At 39.8% G+C, this 16,889-nt stretch overlaps 1 protein-coding gene across 1 annotated transcript in view; it reads right to left on the bottom strand.

The window, feature by feature from the left end:
• The window catches only part of FBXO3 (F-box protein 3), a 32,075-nt gene extending 15,438 nt beyond the window's left edge, over window positions 1-16,637 (bottom strand). The window contains exons 1-4 of the mRNA XM_025928048.2: window positions 16,504-16,637; window positions 11,922-12,011; window positions 9,895-10,058; window positions 592-706 (exon numbers count right to left, since the gene is read on the bottom strand). Coding sequence (XP_025783833.1) covers window positions 592-706; window positions 9,895-10,058; window positions 11,922-12,011; window positions 16,504-16,607 — 473 coding nt within the window. The 5' untranslated portion in view covers window positions 16,608-16,637. The remainder of the gene's footprint in view (window positions 1-591; window positions 707-9,894; window positions 10,059-11,921; window positions 12,012-16,503) is intronic.
• Window positions 16,638-16,889: the final 252 nt, after the last annotated feature.

Here is a 16,889-nt window from a genome sequence, read left to right as displayed (position 1 = left end):
TATGGTACTCAGAATTTATATCAAGCTCTTCAAAACAATTTACCTGGGACAGAGACTTTAAGGGTTCTGAACAGTTTTAGTTAAAATATACTCACACACACACATCCACCCTATGTACTACAGTACCCACCCCAACCCCAATCAGACTTTGTTTTAGAAGCATAAAGATGCATTGATAGAAATATTGCTTGCATGAGACATATTTACTTTAGTAAAATCAAATTCAAGCTATAGGGTTTTGTTTTTTTTTTAAGATTTTTTTAAAGGTTTATTTATTTTTGAGAGAGAGAGCATGTGTCTGTGAGCGAGACACAGAATCTGAAGCAAGCTCTGGGCTCTGAGCTGTCAGCACAGACCTGGACTTGGGGCTTGAACCCACGAATTGTGAGATCATGACCTGAACCGAAGTCGGATGCTTAACCGACTGAGCCACCCAGGGGCCCCGAGATTTTGTCTTTTGGATTCTTACAAAGAAGAAGAGGGAATTTCTGTACACCTTTAATCTGTCAAGAGCAAGTACAAATTGTTTTTATTTTCATTCTGGGAAATCATTTGTGTCATTAAAAATAATCCAAATGGCAAACATCTTACCCAGGAACCACTAACTTCTGCCCATTGTGGATACGATATGAACATCGATAATCATCAGGAAGCTTGCAACCAATCTGAGCTTCCACTGCATCTAGGTCTTCCTCTCGAGCGCCCTCTGCAAATACACAAAAAAGCAAATTATGAAGAAACAATAATCCTTATATCTAAGGACAAATACAACCTTCCTCTAGCCAGTGGGACAATCGTAGAGCAAGTGAATTCTGTCCAAATTGTACTGCTGAAATATAGGGAAATTAGATGGAAAATTCAGAACAACAATATATCACTTTGGATTGACTGACATTTGAAGCACTGAGAAAGAAACTCCTCAGTTTCCCCTCAACAGGGAAAACACTGGCACTCCGTAAAATATGGAAAGGTAGGCAGCAGGGGGATCCACAGTAATTTTTTTTTGCATTATGCTGCAAACTTTAGGATATATCTCATTTTTCTTAATCTAACACACTCACTCTTCTCTACTAAAAAAAGCCTCTCCAGTTTGGAGAACCTCTCCAGTTCTCCAAACTGATGTTGTTCAAGAGTCTTAACATAGTCTCTCAATGAGAAATATAGGGCATAGGTGGGTATAAGTTCATGCTGTGGGGAAGCCATTAACTTAAACCCAATTTTGCATGTTTGTAAGCTCGCTATATATTCCAGCTTCAAAAAGCCGGAAGTGATTACCAATACCAAGAGAAGGGATTCACTTCCAGCAATGGCTCACCAGGTTGTTGGAGCAAACTTCTTGCTGGAACCAGGAAAATGCAACTGAAAATTGGTTTCAGGGCTTTTGCAGAACCTCAAAGACAGTGAGGACGGGGGAGAGGAGAGTCAGAAGAACAGGGAAACTGAGAGCTCAGCAGGGTCTTTGGAGCAACCTTGTCTTAGAGGCAAGTGCCAAGTCTAAAAGCAAACATGTGGCTGAGAAGCTGAGCAAGGCTTTTTGGCAGCAACACTGAGAGAATTTTCCAAAATTGATGAAAACACCAAACCACAGATTCAAGAAGCGCTTCAGCCAGTGGAGAACAGTTATAAAGAAAATCATATCTAGACTCATTATTGGGAAACAGCTGAAAATCAGAGACAAAGAGAAATCTTAAAAAGCAGCCAAAGGGGGAAAGTCAGACAGTTCCCTTCAAAGGTATAACAATCAGACTGACAGCTACATTCTCAACAGAAACAATAGAAGCCAGAAGAATGGTATCTTCAAAGTGCTGAAAAAAATAACTGTTGACTAAAATTCTATACCCACTGAATATATATATTTCAAAAGTGTAGGTGAAAGAAATACATTTTTAGATGAAAACCAATCTGAAAAATTCAGGAGTAGGGGTCTCTCCTTTAAAAAATTACTAAAAATGGGGTGTCTGGGTGGCTCAGTCAGTTGGGCATCTGACTTTGGCTCAGGTCACGATCTTACAATTGGTCAGTTCATGAGTTTGAGCCCTGGAGCTGATAGCTCAGCATAGAGCTGTGCCTCCCTCTCTCTCTGCCCCTCCCCCATTCATGCTCCGTGGCTCTGTCTCTCAAAAATAAAAAAATATTAAAATAAATAAACAGAAATTTTTAAAAATTAAAACAAAATACTAAAAGGAATTCTTCAGGTAGAAGACAAATGATCCCAAATGAAAGCATGAAGATGCAGGAAGAAATGAAGAGCAATGAGAAAAGGTAGATATGGAGGTAAGTCTAAAATGAAATTGAACTGAATATATAAAATAATAATAATAATCTTTTCAGGGATAGAAAATATGTTCAAAATTAAAATCACAAAAACTGTAACACAAGAGGCAGGAGGGAGATAATTGGAGTTAAAGTAGTCTAAGGTTCTTGTATTGTCCAGGAAGTACAATAGATTTTAATTAAATCAGAGGTGCATACTTTAATCTCTAGGGTAATTGCTAAAAAAGTTATATAAGAAAAGGACGTACAGAATAAAACATAATTAAGAAGAATAGAAAAAAAGGAACATCTGTTCAGGAGCACAAATAAAAAACAATTAGGAACATGGCATATATTTAAATCCAAATACAGTAATAATTACATTAAATATAAATAAACTAAATAATCTAATAAATAAAAGAGTGACAGAAACAAAACAAAACACAATCATATACAAGAGAAACATCTTAGAGATGTAGATACAGAAAAGAAAGTTAAAATAGCTCTACCAAAATCACACAAAATAGACTTTCAGGCACACAGCATTATCAGAAGTAACAGAAGGCTTTTTGTAATGGCAAAAAGGTTAAATTCACTACACAAATATTATAATGCTAATTTTGTGTAACTAATAACACAGCTTCAAAATGTATTTTTTAAAATAACAGAACTAAAATTGAAAAAAGATATATCCACAACCACAGTTACTAGTTTTCTATTGCTGTGCTATTAGCAGCTGAAACCGCATTCATTTACTGTCCCACAATTTCTGTAGGTAAGAAGTCTGGGCATGACTAAATTGGATCCTCCGCACAGGTCCCACTGGCTGAAATCACTGTGTCAACTCCGGCTGCTATGCATCCTAGGTTATACATCTTATGCTTGAAGTCCTCTTCCAACTTCACTGGTTATGGTCAGAATTCATTTCCTTGCAGTTGCAGGACTGTGGCCCTCAGCTCCCAGAAGCCACCTGCCATTCCCTATCACATGGCCCTCATCACAACATGCTGGTTTACTTATTCAAAGCCAATACGAAATACCCATGCTTCAAATCTCTCTGCCTTCTGGAAGGGCCCGGTTCCTTTTAAGGGCTCACCTGTTTAGGTAAGACCTGCTCCGGATAATTTTAATTTTGATTAACAATTAACTCAAATTCGACTAATTTGGGACCTTAATTAAATCTGCAAAGCCCATTCACCTTTGTCACATATTACCTAAAAACAGGACTGAAATCAATTATCTCCAGCACCACTCACACTCAAAGGGAGGCTATTATCATACCAGGCATGTACAGCAGGGGTGAATCTTTGGAGCTCTCTCAGAATTCTGCCTACCACACTGAGAAATTTTAACATACCCCTCTCAGTAACTAATAGAACAAGTAGACAAAAAGAAAAAAGAAAATAAAATCAGTAAGAGTGCAAAAGATTTAAACAAAATTAACAATTTTTGCCTAATTATATATACAGTACTGAATCCAACAATCGCAAAATATACATTCTTTTCAAGAGTCCATGGAACATTTACCAAGACAGAGTATATGCTGGACCAGAGAACAAAGCACAACAAATTTCAAATGACTGAAATCAGAGTATATTCTCTGATCCAGTGGAATTAAAATATAAATTATATTAAGAAGATTACTTTAAAAAAAAACTCAAATATTTGGAAATCAAGCATTACGTTTCTATCTAATCTGTGGCTCAAAGAAGAAATCAAAAGAAATCAGAAAATATTTTGAATCTTACGTAAATTAAAATACAACATATTAAAACTTATGAGATGAAGCTAAAGCCATGCTTAAAGGGAAATCTGTAGCAAATGCATCTGAAGAAAACAAGAAAGCCTAAAAATTTATGATCTAATCACCTCAGGTAAAGGAAAAAGCCACAGTAAACTCAGAAAGAAATCAGAGAAATTAATGAAATAATAGAAAATGAATATAGAGAGGATTGACAAAGGCTAAAGTCAGTTCTTCGAAAAAACTATTAAGGTTAACTCTGATCAAGAATAACAGAAAAAGCACAAATAATATCAGAAACGGAAAGGTGAAATCACTACAGATACAACAGCAAGCATCATACAGGTAAAAGGATATTATAAAAAACTTTACAGCAGTAAATTAGAACATGTAAATGAAGTGGACAATTTCCTAGAAATATACTCAAAACTGACATAAGAATAAGTAGAAAATCTGAATAGTACTCTATCTAATAAAGAAATTGCATCTGTAACTTAAAACCTTCCCACAGTGAAAACTCCAGGACTGAATGGCTTCGCTGGTGCATTCCACTAACAATTTAAGCAAGACAGACTACCAAGCTTATATAAACTTTTCCAGAGAACAGAAAAAGAAGCAACACTTTCCAACTTGGCTGGCCTCTTATAAGGCCAGCATCATCTTGATACCAAAACCTGACAAGAACATTGCAAGAAGGAAAAATTACAGGCCAAAGTCTCTCATGAACATGGATGTAAAAACCCCAATCAAATACTAGCAAATCAAATCCAACATATGAAAAGGATATTACAGCCAAAGTATGTTTATTCCAGAAATACAAAGTTGGTTTAATATTCAGAAAATCAATGAATGCAATTCATCATATTAACAGAATGAAGTAGGAAAATCATGTGATAATCAGAAGGCTGGAAAGTCATTTGACAAAAACTCAAGTATCCACACAAAGACAGGGGGGCCTGGGTTGGTTAAGCAGCTGCCTTTGGCTCAGGTCATGATCTCACAGTTCGTGGGTTCGAGCCCCACATGGGGCTCTGTGCTGAGAGCTCAGAGCCTGGAGCCAGCTTGGTATTCTGTGTGTGTCTCTCTCTCTGCCTCTCCCCCGCTCATCCTCTGTCTGTCTGTCTGTCTGTCTGTCTTCTCTCTCAAAAATGAATAAACATTAAAAAAATTTTTTAAGCAGGAAGACAAAAATAGGGGCACCTAGGTGGCTCATTTGGTTAAGCATCTGACCCTTCATTTTGGTTCAAGTCATGATCTCAAGATTTGTGAGTTCAAGCCCCACGTCAGGATCTACACTGACAGTGTGGAGTCTGCTTGGGATTCTCTGTCTCCCTCTCTCTTTCTCTCAAAAATAAATAAACTTTAAAAAACATTTTTTAAAGTTTATTTATTTTTGAGAGGGAGAGAGAGACAGAGTGAGAGTGGGGGAGGGACAGAGAGAGAGGGAGACACAGAATCCCAAGAAGGCTCCAGGCTCTGAGCTGTCAGCACAGAGCCCGTTGTGGGGCTTGAACTCACAAACCGTGAGATCATGACCTGAGCTGAAGTCAGACACTTAACCAACTGAGCCACCCAGGCACCCCTCAAAAACAAATAAACTTTAAAATAAAAAATAAAACGCAAAGACAATAGTAAAAAAAAAAAATCTCTCCACAAACTAGGATCACAAGAGACTTTCTTCAATGTGATAAAGAATAGCTACAAAAAACCTACAGCAAACATCATCTTTAAAGGAGAAATGTTGAAAGCTTTCCCTCTGTGATCAGAAAGATAAGGATGCTCACTCTCAGCATTTCTATCCAACATCACACCGAAGGCCTTAGCCAGTGCAGTAAAACAGGAAAAAGAAATGAATGACGTGAAGACTGGAAAGCTAGAAGTAAAAGTGTCATTATTCAATATCCTTAGGGAAATGTAAATTAAAATCACCACTACATACCCACTAGAAAGGCAAAAAAAAAAAAAAAAAAAAAAAGAATGACAATGTTAAAGTGTTGGTAGGACTGTAAAGTTTTAGAACCACTTTGGAAAATTAATAGTATCTTCTAAAGTTTAACATAAGCATACTCCACAAGCCAGGAAACTCAATGCTCGATATTTACTTGATAGAAATATGCTCATATGTACACCAAAAATTATCTGTAACATTATTTATAATAGCCCCAAACTAGAAATAACCCAATATCCATCGACAGTAGAATTAATCTATAAATTAGAGCCTACCCATGTAATGGCAGACTATAGTGCAACAAAAAGGAATAAGGTACTGTTACAACACAGTTGAATCTCACAGACAAAATAGAAATAATTCACATAAAATATAGACTCAATCATGCAATTTATATAAAGTTCAAAAAGAGAAAACTATTCAGTGGCACTAGCAATCAGGATAGCAATTACCTCTGAGAAAGATGGGGTGGGGGCGGGGCTCTAGGTACAGAAAATCACTCTACTTCTTGACCTGGAGGGTATTACAATGGTCATGTTTATGTTGTGATAATTTATCAAGTTGTACACTTATGATCCACATGCATTTCTGTATGTTAGTAAACATTACCAGTGATGGCGTGTGGATGATAATCTTTCTAAACACCCATTACCCCAATCTAATCATAAGTAATTCTTCAGACAAAGCTGTTTTGAGAAACATTCTACAAAATACCTGACCAATACTCCTTCAGACTATCAAGATCATGAAAGACAAGGAAAGACAGAGAAATTGCCACAGACCAGAAGACACTAAGGAGACATGACAATTAGAGGCAATGTGGTATTCTGGATTGAATTCCAGAATCAAATTCCATATTAATGGGAACTGTGGTGAAATCCGAATGAAACCTGGAGTTTAGTTAATAGTTACATACCAATGAAGACTTTAGTTTTGACAAATGTCCCGTAGGGAGATACACTAGGGGAAACTGAAACTGGGTGAAGTGTGTACAAGAACTCTCTGTACTAGCTTTGCAACTTACTGCAAAAATAAAAAGTTTATTTTAAAAAAAAAAGTTTAGTACAGAAGAAAACATGAATAGTTGCCTGAACCAGAAATTGAGAGGAAGGAAACTAATATTGGTATAGTTAGTGCTACATGTTGGACATTTAACATATAACCTTAAGAAAATAAGAATTTCTTGAAGAAGAGATAGCTGGACGGAAAAAAGTAAAACAATGACAACAAGAGAGAAAAATAAGGAAATACATGTTTACAATATAGTAAAATCAAGGTTGAGAGGGACATCTTCCTATAGTAGAATTTGGGCCACAACCAGACCAGGTTCAAATCTCAGCTCTACCACCCACGAGCTGTGTGATCTCTGGCAAGTAATTTCATCTCTTTAATCCATTTCATCTGCCAAATGGGGAATAATACTACCTGCCTGAGAGAATTATAGTGAGGATTAAATAAGCTTCCTGTGTTTAATATAGTGCTTTCCTGGCACTCAATAAATGTTCATGTACTTCCGTTGCTCCTTAGACTACTTGTATGAAAAAGCAGGGAAAAGGTTACCGGGAGCCAAGAAACCTCCACTGAAATTCTACCTCTGTCACTTACTAGTTATGGGACCTTGTGTAAATCACCTAAACTCTCTGAGCCTGTCCCTGCACCTGTAAAACAAGGGAACTGGTATAAATCGGGGACTGACAAATTACAACCTGCAGCCCAAATCCCAGCCTGCAGCCTGTTTCTGTAAATGAAGTTTTCTTGGAACACTGCCTCGCCCCTTTGTCTATGTATTATCTATGGTTGCTTCCCCACAATAACAGTAGAGTTGAATAGTTGTGACAGAGACCATCTATCTCTCAAAGACTAAAATATTTACTATCTGGTCATTTAAAGAAAAAGTTTGCCAACCTCTGGTCTAAATGGTCTCAAAGGCCCCTTTCAAATCTGAAGTTCTAAGCCCACATGTAAGTAAATATGGAATCTGAAGACACATGTTATATACCATTAGATAGATTGGTACAAGATATATTAACATACCATAATTTCAAGGTACTCTGTAAAACTTTCCCCAAGCCCGATGCCTATTTGCTTTCCAAGTTTCCTTTCTATCTGCCATCTCCATAACCTTGAGATTGAGTCAGGGACTGTCGCCGCTGAGGTGAGTAGCTAGTTCCTGATTCAGTCCTACAACTCATAGGCCTGGCACCCCTAGAATCCCCAGCATTCCAGATATCAAACAGCTTTTACCCCATTCCTCAGGGCAAAACCCCCAGACAACTGGCACCTGGGAGTGAAACAGGGGCCATCAAGGAAGTCTCTGACAACCTCACCTCTAACCATTAGGTACAGAGCAGTGAGCAGAGAACCTGGGAATGCCAAAGGGGAGTCCTCCCAACCCCCCAAAAAAAGGAAGAAAAAAAAAAGAAAAACAAAAAAAGAAGCTGCTCTATATCTTTAGTTTCTTCGTTTCTTGGTAGCTCTGTGACTAAAAGGAGAACCATGCTTATATTCTCATGTTCCGAACATGCTAGTATTGGACTTGCTCTCTAAGAGTCCTAAGACACTCCGGACAAAATAGGATAGGTCCTCTCTCCCATCAGTTATTGAGACCGTAGCTCTGGGGTCAGCTCTATATATTCAAATCCTGGCTCTGCGGCCTTTTGTTTTGTGACAGCAAACAACTTACTTGGCTTTTTATATCTTAGGTAGTTCACCTATATAATAATTATCTATCTCATAAGATTTGGGTACATTAAATGGAATAATATAAAACAATTAGCTTAGTGCCTTGATTTGTGTTTAATACAAAATAATAGCTATTACAAACCCTTACCTATTTTACTTATATTCTGAAATACCTATTTTCGGAATGACCTTCCTCTTGAAATTATTTAACCCCACATACCAAGTAGATATTGGTCATATTGTTCTTTTCTTCCAAGACCAAAAAGCCACTGAAGATATTAATCAAGGATACTTTCCTTCAAAGCTCTACTCTCCCTGCCAAATCAATCTTTCCTCTAGCTCCTAGCAACTCAGTTTGAAGTACCTGGTCATACAATCATGGTTTGTATGAAATCCATGTTTGCATGGGAAGTTACAGTGGAAATACGGAATGTAAAAGGAAGGCTGTTTCTAAAGAGACCTTAGTTCAAAAGGAATACATGTGAGAAGAACTGATTCCAATTACAGCTCAGCTCAGCTCAGCAAAGCCAAAACATGTTTTATATTCCTTTCAGTGGAGAAATCTGAAAAAACTTGGAGACTAAAGCAGGTAAGTAGCAATATATCTGCAACCTATTTATATACTTTCCTGGGCATAAATTAGCAAATCAAATGAATGGGAAAGAGCTTGTTAATATCTCTTCCCAGAGATGGACAATAATAGAAAGAGCACAAATTCTGGGGTCAAATAGACCTCAGTTCAAATCTTAGTTTTAACTGTTCTGTAAATGTCAAAATAGGGGTGAAAGGTTTCCTTATTTTAGTATGCTCCTCTCACACTCTTAAAGACCCAGGTCTTTAATACTTGATCTTTCTAAATCATTAGACTATCAAACAACAATTTACTTGCACTAAAAATAAGAAAGAGGGTTGATACAGCAGGCAGTTTTTCAATTAAAAAACAAATCCTTTGAAAGAAATCACAATAGTTATCCTCAAGCAATCTTCCTATTAGTGAGTTTATTATAAAATATAAGGATACAAGGAGTTCAGCTTTCCCTTCTAATAAATAATCACATGGGTCCCCAGGCACTCAAAAATGGGACAAGCAGTAAAGCAAGAGTCCTTTTAGTAATATAGGCTTCCTATTTTCTTGGCCAAATATGAATGGTGAATTACAGATAATGTTGGTGAATTACAGAGTAGCATAGATGATAAGAAAACCAAAGTTATTTAACCTATTTATACTACAGTTACTAGATGAAGAAGGGAGACCCTGCATTCCCAGTACCTTTCAGAGACAAAACCATCCGAGGACATCTGGGCTCCAAATATTTCTTGAGATCATCCCAGGCCTTTTTAATAGCAGCATAATGGTCAATGTATCTTCCTACATCAGAGTAAGTATCTATGAAGAGAGATTTCCAACACTGATTCTTCTGTGTTTTCTCTTCCCTAAACAGATTTTAAAAAATGAGATTAAAAATCTTTTGAAATGAAATTAAACACTTACCAACATACTTTATTGGGAATTTGTGCTTACCTCTCCCTTCCTTTTCATTTATTTTAGCTACAAATGAAGACTAGATAGCAAAAGTGATACATACATCAAAAAATTCTACAGGAGTTATTGCTGGCAGGGTGGGATTATGAGTCACTTATTGTCTTATTTCTACTTATTCTTTCCCCTAAGTTTTCCCCTATGTCCTTAATGAAACACAATGTGAATAGTATATAAGGTATGAATTTCAACTTACTCCTTAAAACATCACAATTATAAAGTTTTAAAGCATATTATGTAGTTGTTTTACTTTAGAAAACATTTAGAATTTAATGACATAACGATACTAATACAATTTACCTACACTGGGTTACCCAGAAAATCACGTAGCATTCAAAGTAATCACATGATTCAATCTCTCATTTGGTACAATTCCACATACATTTATTGAGTGTCTACTCAGCCATGGAGGGCATTAAAAATGAGGCTTATTTTCTGCCCTCAAATAATGTATATTCTAATCAGGGGGAAAGAATGAAGCGTAAACTTAAGAGTCAGAAGTGGCACAGGATAAGGCAGCCACAAAGGGCCTTCCGGTATCATGCTAACGAGGTTGGACCTTATCCTGTAGGGAACGGAGAGCTACTGAAGGGTTTTAACAGGGGAGCTGAAAGAGAGAATTGTGGTTGTGGTTTGGGAGGTGTGTAAACTTGAGGCACAAGAGATGAGTCAGGAGGGTTGTGAGGAGTTCTGGTAAGAGATGATGAACTGACCTAAAATGGGTAGCTAGATGAAATGAGAAAAAAGATTCAAGAAATATAGAGAGGCTAAAATCAGAAAGGGCTTGGTAATTGAATGAATGTAGAAACAGAAAGAGAGGAGATCTAGGATGATGCCTGTTTCTGGCTTGGAAGGCCCAGGTGGATGGTACCACCATGAAGATGAGGAATGCAGGAGAATCGGGTTTAGGGATGGTGAAAACAACGATTCAAGTGTTGCTTGGGGGGTGGGGGGAGACAGGGGTTGGAAGGAAAATAATGTACATACATATTATCAAAACCATACAGTACCAACGAACTTATGAAAAACTAGTCTCCTATTCTAAGTCCAACCCTTCAAAGGAAACTTTAGTTATTTCTGGAAGTTATAAGTCTAAACATTTATGCCTCTAGTCTTGATCTATCGATTTTATATCTATCTACTGATACCCCAAAGAAAAAGATCAGTTCAGACAATACTTAAAATTTCCTCTTCCCCATTCTTCCTCCTCCCAGGGTTTGATAGCCTATTATTTTTAGTTCTACTGAGTAACTTGCAGCTTTAAATAATATACTTAGACCTTTACTTCTTGCTTTGCCAACTTGCCAGGACTTGATTCTCTCAATCTAAGAAATAGATATTGACAACCCTACCTTTTCTTTTGTCTTTCCCAACGCCACCTTCTGTCAACTACACTTTCATTCTGTCAAGTTTATTAACATTTACTGAACTCAGAAAACCCTTGTGGGTCATCCAATGGAAAAGGTCCAGCAGGCGGTTGTGATCTCCGTGGGGATGTCAGGGATGGACATTCAGGTTTGGGAGTTAGGAGCACACAGGCAGCCACTATAAACGGCAACATGCATGCAGAATTCATAGAGGGAGAAGAGCAGTGGCCCAAGGATAGAAGCTTAGAGAACACCAGCATTTACTGGGAGGCGAAAGGAGAACAATCAAAGGAGATAAAGAGAGAAGGGTTAGAGAGGAAGATGCAGACAGACTAGTGTTACAGAAGCCAAGGGACGGATTTCAGAAATACATATTTCCTGAATACTCACTCAGATATCAGCCAGTATTTTTTGCAATGTCTTCTCCACAGCGGATCATGACTTGATAGCTGGCTAAGCCTTCGACTGACATAGCAACAACTGGCAGTAACCAGATTCAAGGTTAGTATGAAAGAAAATAAGAAAACAGTTTAGAAATAAAGATAAAAATACTCAATGTTGTTTTATTTTATTCCTTTTACGTTTCTTATTTCCCACTTTCCACCCTTATAATTGCAAAACAGTATTTTCTAAAACCTGTTCAGCATGTTAGCTACTATAATTACCTTGTGAGTGGTGAAATCTTAACTATTTGAGTTCACAAATAAACCCCCCAAACCTCTACAACTATAGTTTTCGTATGAAAGTCTATAAAACATATAAACTTTTGGAGTTGTTAATTTCAAATCAAAGAGTTTTCATGCACTTATTATGGGGACAGTACTTCTACATACAGGAAGAAATGTTATTCAGATGTAAACAAAAAAGAAATGTTAGGATTTGCAAGACATTTGATATTAAATACATAAGCCTTTTGTCTTTTTTGTTCCAATTTTTTCTTAAAGGAAAGAAATATTGCAGCCAAAACCAATTTTAATTATAGCAACTATTGGAAAGCCCATCTCTAAAATACGTCAGAATCATTATAGTTCTGATTCAGTATCCATAGTGATCCAAGTTAGTATCAGCTGCTCAAAAACATGGAATATTAGAGATAAATAATTTTCTTATTGTATAGAGACTTCTAATACAATAGTGCTCGAGTCCTATAAAGCCTACCCTACTTAATTAATTTGCAAAAAGAATGAACCTAGGATTAGGAAAATGGATTTCGGTCCTTTCAGAAGATGAATCACAGGTTGTAGAAAAGCCAATATTCAAAGATCTCAGCTGCGCAATAGGTAATCTATTAAGGGAATCTTAAATTACATGGGGCTTGTCAAAGCCATGACTGGGGCATGTGAGAAACCAACTGATGGTAAATAATACAATAGCCTTTGTTCAATTTTCAGATTTTACACAAACATCATCCTGATCCTTTTCTTCCAAGCTCAGGAGGTGCCCAAACTAATATTTGCAAACAAAGGAATCCCTCCAGTTTTGTGAATTTGGAGTTCATTCCTTCTTTTCTTGATCCTTCTCTCTCTACTGTCCCAAGAGGTAAACAACATAAAAGAATCTCTGGAATAAGCACCAAAGGTGATTTTGATGTATGTGAAGGATGAGAAATACTGTTCTAGACATTCTGACTCTGTTGGCTTGGGGTAAGATCTGTATCTCAAGCATGTGTATGTTTAAAAAGTGTCACATGTTGGGGCCCCTGGGTGGCTTAGTCCATTGAACAGCAGACTCTTGATCTAGGCTCAGCTCATCATCTCACAGTACGTGAGATCAAGCCCGCATCGGAGCCTGCTTGGGATTCTTGCTCTCCCTATCTCTCTGCCCCTCCCCTGCTTGTACTCTCTCTCTCTCTCTCTCTCTCTCTCTCTCTCTCTCTCTCTCAAAATAAACTTAAAAAAAAGTGTCACATATAATTCTGATACACAGTGAGGGTTAAGAATGAATAGTACACAATAAATCATCGGGAAGAGATCCACATCGTGCAGCTAATATTACACAATGATCCCAACAGACTACCCCAATCCAACACCATCCAGTTCAGTAAATATGTATCTAAAACTTGGAGCTCAGCAATAGGCAAGACACTTGGCAAAGTGGGACTGTATAGTGCAGGAAAGAAGTTGTAGTACACTGGAAACTTTTTTGTAAATAAAATGTGATGTTTGTGACAGTTAACTTTATGTGTCAACTTGCCTGCGCCAAGGGATAGATACCCAGATAGCTGGTTAAACATTTCTGTGTGTGTGTGTGTGTGTGTGTGTGTGTGTGTGTGTGTGTGTGTAGATGTTCTGGAAAGGATTAGCATTTGAAATGGTGGACAATGTGGGTGGGCATCATCTAATCCATTGAGGGCCTGAATAGAACAAAAAGGTTCTTCTCTAAAGCATTTAAAATAAAATCTGATCCCCTCATCTTGGCTCACAGGGTCCTGCATGATCTCACCAGTCTCTTCTCAAGCCATTCTGCCTGTGAGTCACTCCCTAACTCCCACAACACCATTCTAGCACCTCCAACAGGCTATGTTATTGTCCCATCAGCTTCTGAACACACGGTTCTCTCTGCCAGGACTGCTCTATGCCATCCTTCATATACGACAACTCCTTGCAATGTGAACTGATCATCCCTCCCTCCCATTCCTTTACAGAGGAACTGGTTTATTTCCTTCATAGCAAACAGCATCTCTTGTAATTATGCACTTTGTTTTCCCATCTTGCCCACACAACTGTAAAACTTCGTAAGAGAGGCCTCTCTGTCTTGTTCACTGTTATATCCCCAACATTTAACTGGCTGGCACACAGCAGACACTGAAAAAGAATCTACTGAATAAATGAAGAATACTAAGATAAACAAACAGTCTTTACCTTTTGAGAATTTTTTAAAATGTTTATTTATTTATTTTAAGGAGAGACAGTGAGAGAGAGAGAGAGAGAGAGAGAGAGAGAGAGAGAGAGAACACGAGGGAGGGGCAGAGAGGATCCCAAGCGGGCTTGGAGCTGTCAGCATAGAGCCTGACCCTGGGCTCAAACTCCACTGGAACTCACGGCTGTGAGATCATGACCTGCGTGGAAATCAAGAATCAGATGCTTAACTGACTGAGCTCCCCAGGCACCCCAAGACAGTCTTTACTTTTAAGAAGGGCACAAATCTAGGGGTGCCTGGGGGGCTCAGTGGGTTGAGCGTCCAACTCTTGATTTCGGCTCAGGTCATGCTCATGATCCCAGGGTTGTGGGATCGAGCCCCACAACAGGCTAGATCTATGCTGAGCATGGAGCCTGCTTGAGATTCTTTCTTTCTTCCCCTCTGGCCCTCCTCCCACTCGTTCCCTCTTTCTAAAAAAAAATAAAATTTAAATTAAAAAAAAAGCACACAATCTATCTGGTATGGCAAATAAACTCTGCAAAAGAAAGAAGAAGGTAGAGGAATCAGGAGAGAGGGTCTTAAAGAAATTCCATCTTGCCAGGTTGAGAAAAGGCAAGCAAGCCTTCCAGGCAGGGTCAAGAGCTTAAGCCACTGAACAAAAAAACAACAAGTGTGCAGTATGCTGGCAGAGGTCTGATTTGGCTAGAGTGGTTTGTGCCAAATTGATAAGGACCATAAATGCTCCCAGAAGTTTAGGTTATAGTCTGTAAATAAACAAGAAGTATCATAGGTTAAGGAGAATGACAGCCAGATCTGTCTTAGAAAAATCACTCTGGCAGCAATGTGTGTGTGTGTGTCTTAGATTTCTAAGAGGCTATATAGCAACAAAATATTGCAGATGAAAACAGTTTGCTCCTGGAACAGCCTTTTCCAAAGAAAAGACAAACGTTATTTCTCTGCTTTAAGTACCAGCCTGGGTAGAGAAAAATTTATTTTCTTGAAAAACAAAGTTACAGGCACTAATATAGATAGCAGCCAGAAACTGGAGTTATCCCTCTCTCGCCACATAGCTAGGCAAGCCAACAATTATTATTAATAAATCCAAGAATGCTGTATTTCTAAAAGAATTTCTGATAACACAGGGCGCAATAATCAAATGGTTAGAATCCAGTTGGTAATACAAAAAAACAAATCAAAACAAAACAAAACGAATCTTGCCTACCCATCCTTAAGAGGGCGATTTTGCCTCCTCTGCAAATATATATGGTGGCACAAGAAAGACAGAGCCATGCCACCAGCTGTCAAGGGTGTAAACAACGCCATTTCTTCCACCATCCCTGACAGTCCCGAGCGCAGAAGGAACTGGGCACTTAACCACCCTTACCAGCAACCGGTGTTTATTTTTGGAACGGATGCTGGTAATGTGGGAAACCCAAAGCGTACAGGGGAGAAGACAGTCACCTGTATCGCACCACCGGAAGTCACTACCAAAACACAAAATCCAACATGCAACCGTGAGGAGGAAAGCTGGCAGCAAAACAATTATCAAGCATAGATGTCCGAAAGTGAGCCCTGCTAGATATTATGGTACCACGGAAGTCGCACCTGGGGGCGGGTCAGAGGGTCGCCTGGCTCTTTCCCTCCGGCGCCCCACCTGCCCACTACTGCGTCCCAGTCCGCAGGCCCTGGTCCAAGCAGAAAAGAGCACTTGGCCTGGACAGGGGCTTTTCCAAAGCATCCAGGGCTGGGCCAGATCGGGCCGAAACCAGCGGGGCGGGCGGCGGGTACTGGGCACTGGGGTTGGCGGGGCAGCAGCGGGGAGCAATACCTCCCCGATCTTACAACTGGGCCTCGCCGAGGCCTGGGAGAGAGGACTCTCGTCGCTCCTCAGGCCTGGGCCCTGGACGGGAAGAAGATCTAAAGGCGGGGCCCTTTCCGCCCCGGTCTCGCCCAGGCCCTGGGGTGGCTCTGCAGGATCAGGGCTGCCCTGGCGTCACCTTCTGGCTGACGCGGGAGTCCAGGTCCGGTCGGCTAGCCGGGCCTCCGTCCCTCCTGCCTCACTGCCTTCCCCCGCCCCGTGACCCCACCCCTGCCATGCGCGTCGTCCCATTACTTGATTAGGTCCCGGTAGTCCAAGAAGGATAAGATGAGGAGCAGGGGATCGGTCGGCAGCGATTCTAGGGTCAGCGGTGCCGACTGGGTCTCCATCGCCGCCATCTTGCCTGGCCCGGTGCAGGCCTGGCCCCGCCCCGGTCCCGCCCAGACCCCGCCCCCCGCCGCCACCGCCCGAGCCGCTCCCCAGCCGCTGGTACAGGTTTGTTATGTAACCGCCAGGACAGCCCCGCCCACAGGGCGGATCGAAGGGGCGGCTCCCGGTAAGGCTCCACCCCCGCCCCGTGGGCCCCAGGCCAGTGCAGTAGGACCCGCTGCTTCGCGGATCCCGGCTCCGCTACGGTGCTCGAGCTCTGCAGGCTGTTCTTCTATTCCCCGTGACATCTC

Source organism: Puma concolor, chromosome D1 (genome assembly GCF_028749965.1).
Source record: "Puma concolor isolate L17-30 chromosome D1, mPumCon1.1.hap2, whole genome shotgun sequence".
Classification (NCBI taxonomy): Eukaryota; Metazoa; Chordata; class Mammalia; order Carnivora; family Felidae; genus Puma; species Puma concolor.
Note: the sequence above shows the minus strand (reverse complement) of the source record. Positions and strands in the feature narration are given on the sequence as shown.